Source organism: Canis lupus, chromosome 25 (assembly GCF_011100685.1).
Source record: "Canis lupus familiaris isolate Mischka breed German Shepherd chromosome 25, alternate assembly UU_Cfam_GSD_1.0, whole genome shotgun sequence".
NCBI classification, from domain to species: Eukaryota; Metazoa; Chordata; class Mammalia; order Carnivora; family Canidae; genus Canis; species Canis lupus.
Window position 1 is genome coordinate 25,588,412 of NC_049246.1, and position 7,547 is coordinate 25,595,958.

The 7,547-nt window shown below is 35.4% G+C and overlaps 1 protein-coding gene across 3 annotated transcripts in view; it reads left to right on the top strand.

Annotated features, from left to right (window-relative positions):
- Positions 1 to 7,224, top strand: part of ADAM29 (ADAM metallopeptidase domain 29) — a 70,896-nt gene extending 63,672 nt beyond the window's left edge. For 2 of the 3 annotated variants that reach the window (XM_038573630.1, XM_038573632.1), the window contains one exon: positions 4,391 to 7,224. In XM_038573630.1, the coding sequence (XP_038429558.1) occupies positions 4,548 to 7,193 (2,646 nt within the window). In that variant the 5' untranslated portion in view covers positions 4,391 to 4,547 and the 3' untranslated portion in view covers positions 7,194 to 7,224. Of the gene's footprint in view, positions 1 to 4,345 lie in introns of all 3 variants that reach the window. The other variant, XM_038573631.1, reaches the window with a different exon arrangement.
- Positions 7,225 to 7,547: the final 323 nt, after the last annotated feature.

The following is a 7,547-nucleotide window of genomic DNA, read 5'->3' on the forward strand; positions in this document are numbered from 1 at the left end:
TTGTGCAACTATAAATGAGATTGTTTCTCTAATTTCCTTTCAGATTATTCATCGTCAGTACATGATAATGCAATTGATTTTCACGTCAATTTTGTGTTCTGCATCTTTAATGAATTCCTATATTATTTTTAACTGTTTTCTTAAATAGAATTTTTATGGTTTTCTGTGTATAGGATCGTGTTGACTGCAAAAAGAAGACAATTTTACTTCTTCCTTTCCAATTTGGATGCTTTTATTTCTTTTTGTGGCCTAATTACTCTGGCTGGGGTTTCCAGTAGTATGATGAACAAGGATAGTGAGAATGGGCATTCTCACTTTGCTCCTGATCTTAGAGGAAAAAGTTTCTCTTTTTTTTCACAATTGAGTAAAATTTTAGCTGTTGGATTTCATACACAACCTTTATTATGCTGAGGTAATCTTGCTCTCTTCCTAGTTTTTTGAGAGTTTTTATCATGAAAATTGTTTAATTGTACCAAACACTTATTCTACATCCTTTTAGATGATCACATTTTTATCCTTAATTATCTTAATGTGGTATATAACAGTAATTGATTTTTACATTTTAACCACGTTTGTATCCCACAGATAAATCCTTCTTGATCATGGTGTATAATTATTTATAGTAGTGGATCATAAGGGATCATAAGGGACTACTGTGGTATCAGTTGCAACATCTCTTTCATTGTTTATTTATTTGAGCCCTCTTTTTTTTTCCTTGTTGAGTCAAACTAAAGGTTTATCAATTTTTCTTATTTTTTCCAAGAACTAACTCTTAGTTTTAGTGATATTTTTCTAGTCTTTTAAGTCTCTGTTTCATTTATTTATGCTCTGATGCTTGTTATTTCCCTCTTTCTACCAGCTTTCAGCTTTGTTTGTTCTGTTTCTAGTTCCTTGAAGTGTATAATTAAGTTATTTGAGGTCTTTCTATTTCTTGAGGCATCTATCACTATAAGCTTTACTTCTAAAACAACTTTTCCTGCATCCCATAAAGTTTAGTATGTGTGTTTTCATTTTTATTCTTATCAAGGTATTTTCTAGTTTATTTTGTTTATTGATTTCTTTGTTGATCCATGCTGTCCCAGAATGTTTCAATTTTTCAAACAGTTTGTGAATTTTCTGCTTTTCTTTCTGTTTTTGATGTCTAGTTTCATTACATTATAATTACAAAATATACCTTGGTGTAATTTAATATTTTTGCATTTGTCAAGATTTGTTTTGTGACCAAATATGTGATCTATTATGGAGAAATATCTGTGGGTACTTGAGAATAATTTGTATCCTGCTGCCATTGGGTAGAATATTCTGTATATGTCTCTTAGATAGATTTAGTCTTTAGTGCTATTCAAATCCTTTATTTCCTTGTTGATATGTAACCCGGAGGTTCTATTGTGTATTGAAAGTGGGGTATTGAAATTTCCTACTTTACTATAATGCTATCAATTTCTCCCTTCAGTTCTGTGAATGTTTACATAGTTAGATGTGCTGGTGTTGGATGCATATATATGTATATATGTATGCATCTCTTCTTTCAGTTTTGACTTAGACTCTCTTCCGCCAGATATAAGTATATTCATTCCTACTCTCTTTTGGTGACTGTTTATATGGAGAATCTTTTTCCGATATTTTCTTTTAGTTGTGTGGTTTTTTTTTAATTTAAAGTGAGTTTTTTCTACACAGCTTATATATTGAGCCTTATTTTTAAAATCCATTCAGTTACTTCGTGTCTTCCAATGGAGAGTTTAACTTTAAATTATTATCAATAAGGAACAATTTGATATTGATATTTTGTTACTTTCCTATTAATCTTTTGTGTTTTGTTGATTTTCTGTGTGCATATTGATATTCTTGGTTTCTTTTTTTCTTTTGTGTAATTGCTATAGTTTGTGTTTGTGTGTCTATGTGTGTGGTTACCTTGGGGCTTACATAACATATCTTATAGTTAAGGTAGTCTATGTTAAACTGATAACAACTTAAGCCCAATAACGTACCAAAATTCTATACTTCATCTTTTCTTCAGCTCATATTTTATGTTATTGTCACAATTTACATCTATTCTTACTGTGCATATTTTGACTTTTTATAGTTATAGTTATTTTGCATGCTTTTATCTTTTTTTTACTAGAATTAAAAGTGATTAACCCACCATAGAATCATACCATATCTGTATATATGTGTATGTGAATATATGTATATATATTTATATATGAACATACATGTATATAATCTATTTCATGTTTTTCATGCTTTCATGTTACTATTTAGCATTCTTTTATTTCAACATGAAAAACTCATTTTAGTATTTCTCATAAGGGGGTTCTTCTGTTTGTCTGGATATAAATATCTCCTTTATTTTAAAAGACAATTTTGCCAAATATAGTATTCTTGATAGGTTTTTTTTTTTCTTTAAATGTTTTGACTACATCATTTCACTGCTTCCAAACCTGCAAAATTTCAGTTCAAACTTTCACTCATAGTTTTAATGGTGATTCTTCTGTATATGACATATTGCTCTCACCACTTTCAAATTTTTTTGTCTTTGACCTTTTACAATTTGATTATGGTGAGTCTTGGCATGGATTTCTTTGGTTCCTTTTACTTGATACATTTGGGGCTTTGTGTATCTGAATGTCCATTTCATTCCTTAGATATTGGATATTTTCAGCCATTATTTCTTTGAAGGAGTTTACTGGACCTCACTCTTCTCATTCTGGGACTCCCATCATGTGGATCTTGATCTTCTTGTTGATGTTCTATAAGTCCTTTGTTTTCCTCATTCTTTTCCAGTCTTTTTCTCTCTTTTGACTGAATAATTAACAGTGATCTCTATCTGACTAGGAGTCCAGTGATCCCTTTTATCTGCTTGATCTAGTCTGATGCCTTTTCTGGACCACCTCGTGTCATTGGTCCATGCTCAGATCTGGAGGCAGGAAGAGCAGAAGCCCGCAGACTTCTGTTTCTTTATGTCACTTGGTAGAAAGATGGGAGATATCAGGCTTTATGAGAGCCTTATATTTTCTGCCCTAGTTGTTGAGTTGACATTGGGTCAGATTGTTTGGATTTTTCTGCTGCCTCTGAAGGCAGATAAGTTAACTAATTATCTGGTTATTGATGAGGATTAGGCTTGCCTACCAAGGCTATTATATTGCCAAAATAGGGGGATTAAACAGTCCATCAGTGCAGTGACTATGGACTATGTTTGGGATTAGCCTATAAGTCTTTGAAGTTGCCACTCTGAATCACACGTGTGTGTGTCTTGGCTCAAGAGCAGGTGTTAGAACACCTTACTATTTTTTTTATTATGCTTTTTTCATTCTCTGTCATTTATCCAGAAAGAGAAAACTATTCTTGAGGTTTTTGTCTGTGCTGGTGGTTCTGTGTTAAAGGCCTCTCCAGCACCCAATTTGGAAGATATACATGAGAAATTAAAAGAAAACTCAGTGAATTCACCTGGTTATCATTCCTCAAGTCTAGAAGTGTCTAGGCAGTCTGCCTTTTGATTTTTAGCTTTCAGAGGTTGTTTTATTTTTTTCACTGAATTACTTTCAGAGTATTTAGTTGTATTTAGAGGGAACAAACAGGGAAAATGAGTTTATGTGACCTCATTCCAGAAACTAAATTGGCCATAATTTTTGAATAATGTTTTGCATTAAAAATGTAATAAAGTATAAACACCTTTGAGTAACACTCCAAGGAATAAAAAAAGTCAAGTCAACCATTTTTGTTATATAAAGAGTTAAGATAGACATTATAGGAGATACTAAAATTTGTGAAAGACACAAATAATGTTCTAGTATTTCCAGAAAAGCTTAGTAAAAAGAACAATGTAGGGAAGAAAAAAGAAATGAAAATAAACATTTTTTTTTGTTCTGGGGAAGTATATGGTAAGCACCATAAGAGAGATTAAAAAATAACATAAGACTGATTTTTTAAAAATATGTATCTTAGGTAATAAGTAATTTATCATTTACGTTAAAAAAGAGGTACTATTATTTATGCCAATTTAGCATGTATAAACTGAAACATTCTCAGCAATATATGATCACCTTATCCTTAAGACTTTTTGTTTTATTTTTATTTTTTAAAAAAAAGACCCTTTTATTTTAACTACTTATTTTGGAAATGTTTATGCATATGCATATTTATAAAATAATACAGTAAATCCTTATTTTCTCATCATCTAGGTTTACTAACTATAAATCTATGGCCAGTTTTCATTCTTCTGTATACCCTTATCCCCCTTCTGCTCTTTCAATACTTAAGAACAAATTCTAGGTAGTTTCCTGAGTCATTCCTTGGTCAAAACACTAATATCTTTATTGTATGACTTTCTCTTTTTCTCCACCAGGCATAACCACGTTCAGCCATATGTTGCTTTTTGTTTTACTTATAGGGCTGATACTCTAATGGTTCAACTCTGCCAGAAGATAGATCCTTAACAATTAGCCCGGCACACTGACCAGCACAGGATAAGAAGCCAGAGCATCTATGACCTCAAGTTTTGCCTGCCTTCTTTTCTGGACCAATATTTCCATAATGGTGGTTTCATAATGACTCTGACTAAAGCTCTGCTGTACATGAGGATCATACCCCTGCTACCCTGGCTTGGGGTATTTCTGTCCTTTTGTGAATACCCCCAGGCTGAAGACCCCCAATATCAGAATACCCCAGAAGTAGTGATTCCTTTGAAGATACCTGACACCAGCAGAGGCATGAAGCCTTCTGGCTGGCTCTCTTACAGCCTGCGTTTTGGGGGCAGGAGACACATTGTCCACATGAAGGCCAAGAAGTATTTGCTGTCTAGACACCTCCCAGTGTTCACCTACACAGACCAAGGTGCTCTCCTCGAGGACCAACCCTTTGTTCCAAAGGACTGCTACTACCACGGTTATGTGGAGGGGGACCCAGAATCCCTGGTTTCTCTCAGTTCCTGTTCTGGTGGCTTTCAAGGATTGTTACAGATAAATGACTTTGCTTATGAAATTAAGCCCATGACTTTTTCTACTAAATTTGAACATCTGGTGTATAAAATGGATAGTGAGAAGACTCAAATTTCAGGCATGAACTCTGATTTTATGCAAGAGGAAACTGTATCCCAACTGGAGTCTCAAAAGATGAATAATTCTACTCAGAAGCAAAGTGCTTATTCCAGCTGGTGGGTCCATATGTATATTATGGAATTAGCAGTGGTGGTGGACCACAGTCTATATGTTCATATAAAAAAGAATATTTCAAAGTTTAATGAGGACCTATATGCTATGGTAAATATAGTGGATTCCATTTATGATGGAATGGGTCTTAAACTGTCATTGTTTGGTTTGGAGTTCTGGACTGAAAGAAACTATGTTCAAGTAAATGATGCACATAGATCTCTGAGATATTTCTGCGTTTGGAAAAATAGTAACTTTGGTTTGCGCCTGCAACATGATACTGTACATCTTTTTATAAATCAAACAGTACGAGGAATGAGTGGTTTAGGTTATCGTAATGGAATGTGTCAGCCATTGCAAAGTTGTGCAATTATTACTACTACAAATAAAACCTTGAACAAGATTGCAATTGCAATAGCTCATCATCTTGGCCATAATCTGGGTATGACTCATGATGATGCCTTTTGTAAGTGTGGACATCCTAAATGTATAATGCATGTTTCAAACCCACCAGTAACTGCATTTAGCAATTGTAGTTATTCTTATTTTTGGTCATATAGTTTACAGTTTGCACAATGTTTGTTCTACAAGACACATCCAAAGGACATATTTTCAAAGAAGCGTTGTGGGGATGGTATTGTTGAAGCAGATGAGGAGTGTGACTGTGGATCTTTACAGAGTTGTTCAACAGATGCCTGCTGTCTGACAAACTGCACTCTGACCTATGGGTCTATTTGTGCTTTTGGGCTTTGTTGCAAAGACTGCCAGTTATTACCACCAGGAATAATGTGTAGAAAAGAGGTCAGTGAATGTGATCTTCCAGAGTGGTGCGATGGAAGATCCCCATTTTGCCCAAAGGATGTATATGTGGAGGATGGAATTCCCTGTAATGAAAGTGCCTATTGCTATGAAAAGAAATGTAACAACCGCAATGATCAGTGTAAGCAGATTTTTGGCGAAGATGCAATAAGTGCAAGTCCTAGTTGCTACAATAGCATGAACACTCGTGGGGACCGTTTTGGGAACTGCGGCATCCTCAAGTCTACATATATAAAATGTAATGTCTCAGACAGCCAGTGTGGGAGAATTCAGTGTGATAAAGTGACACAAATGCCCCTTTTGAGAGACCATTCCACCGTGATTCATACTCACTTCAATAATGTCATCTGCTGGGGTATCGACTACCACTTCGGGATGACCATACCTGATCTTGGAGAAGTGAAAGATGGCACAGAGTGTGGCCCAGAACATATCTGCATGAACAGGAAGTGTGTCCATTTATCTGGCTTGGATAGTAATTGTACGCCTAAATTCTGTAACATGAGGGGCATTTGCAACAATAAACATCACTGCCATTGCAACTCTTTCTGGGACCCACCCAACTGCCTCATTAGGGGCAATGGAGGTAGTATTGATAGTGGCCCACCCCCTAAGAGAGAAAAGATAAAGAAGAAGTACTTGTTAATAGCCTCACTTTTTTGGTTGCTTCTTTTATTATGTTGTCTTCTTTGTCTTTGTATAAGGAGAAAGAAAAAAGAAGTTCCGGCTCAACCTGATAAACAACCGCAAATGGTTCCACCTCCACCTGCAAAGCCAGAGAAAAAAGTCCCACCTCCACCCCCAAAGCCACAGAAAATGATTCCACCTTCACCTGCAAAACCTCCACAAAAGGCTCCTACTCAGCCTGCCAAGCCACCGCAAAAGGCTCCGACTCAACCTGCAAAGCCACAGAAAAAAGCTCCGACTCAGCCTGCAAAGCCACAGCAAAAGCCTTCAGCTCAGTTTTCAAAATCACAGCAACAGCTTTCAGCTCAGACTTCAAAATCACAGCAACAGCTTTCAGCTCAGTCTTCAAAATCACAGCAAAAGCTTTCAGCTCAGCCTTTAAAATCACAGCAAAAGCTTTCAGCTCAGCCTTCAAAATCACAGCAAAAGCTTTCAGCTCAGCCTTCAAAATCACAGCAAACTCTTAAGAGTCAATCTAGCGTAACAGTTGGCCCAAGTGGGAAACAAAGGCCATCAGTCACAAAGAATGTACCCAAATAAATGTGCATTAAAAAAGGCAATCCCTAAAATATTTATACTTACTCTTCATTATTTTAAACAATTAGAAGATTTGTTTTTCCAAAAATTTGTCTATATTTTCTGGGGAAAGGCATGGCACGTGGATTGTGTATGTGTTTTTAAGTTACTGCTTCTCAGCTTCAAATCCCCTTCCCATTTTGTACACTGCATTACAGGGATCGCATTTCTGCTCTACCAGCCTTCTTCCTATAGGGAACAGGGAGAATGAGTGAGAGTTTGGAAATCCAGACATCTATCTACTTTTTGATGTCAATATCACCTCAACATGTTTTACATTGGCAGCTTTACGTAGTAAATGTATATACTATTATATAT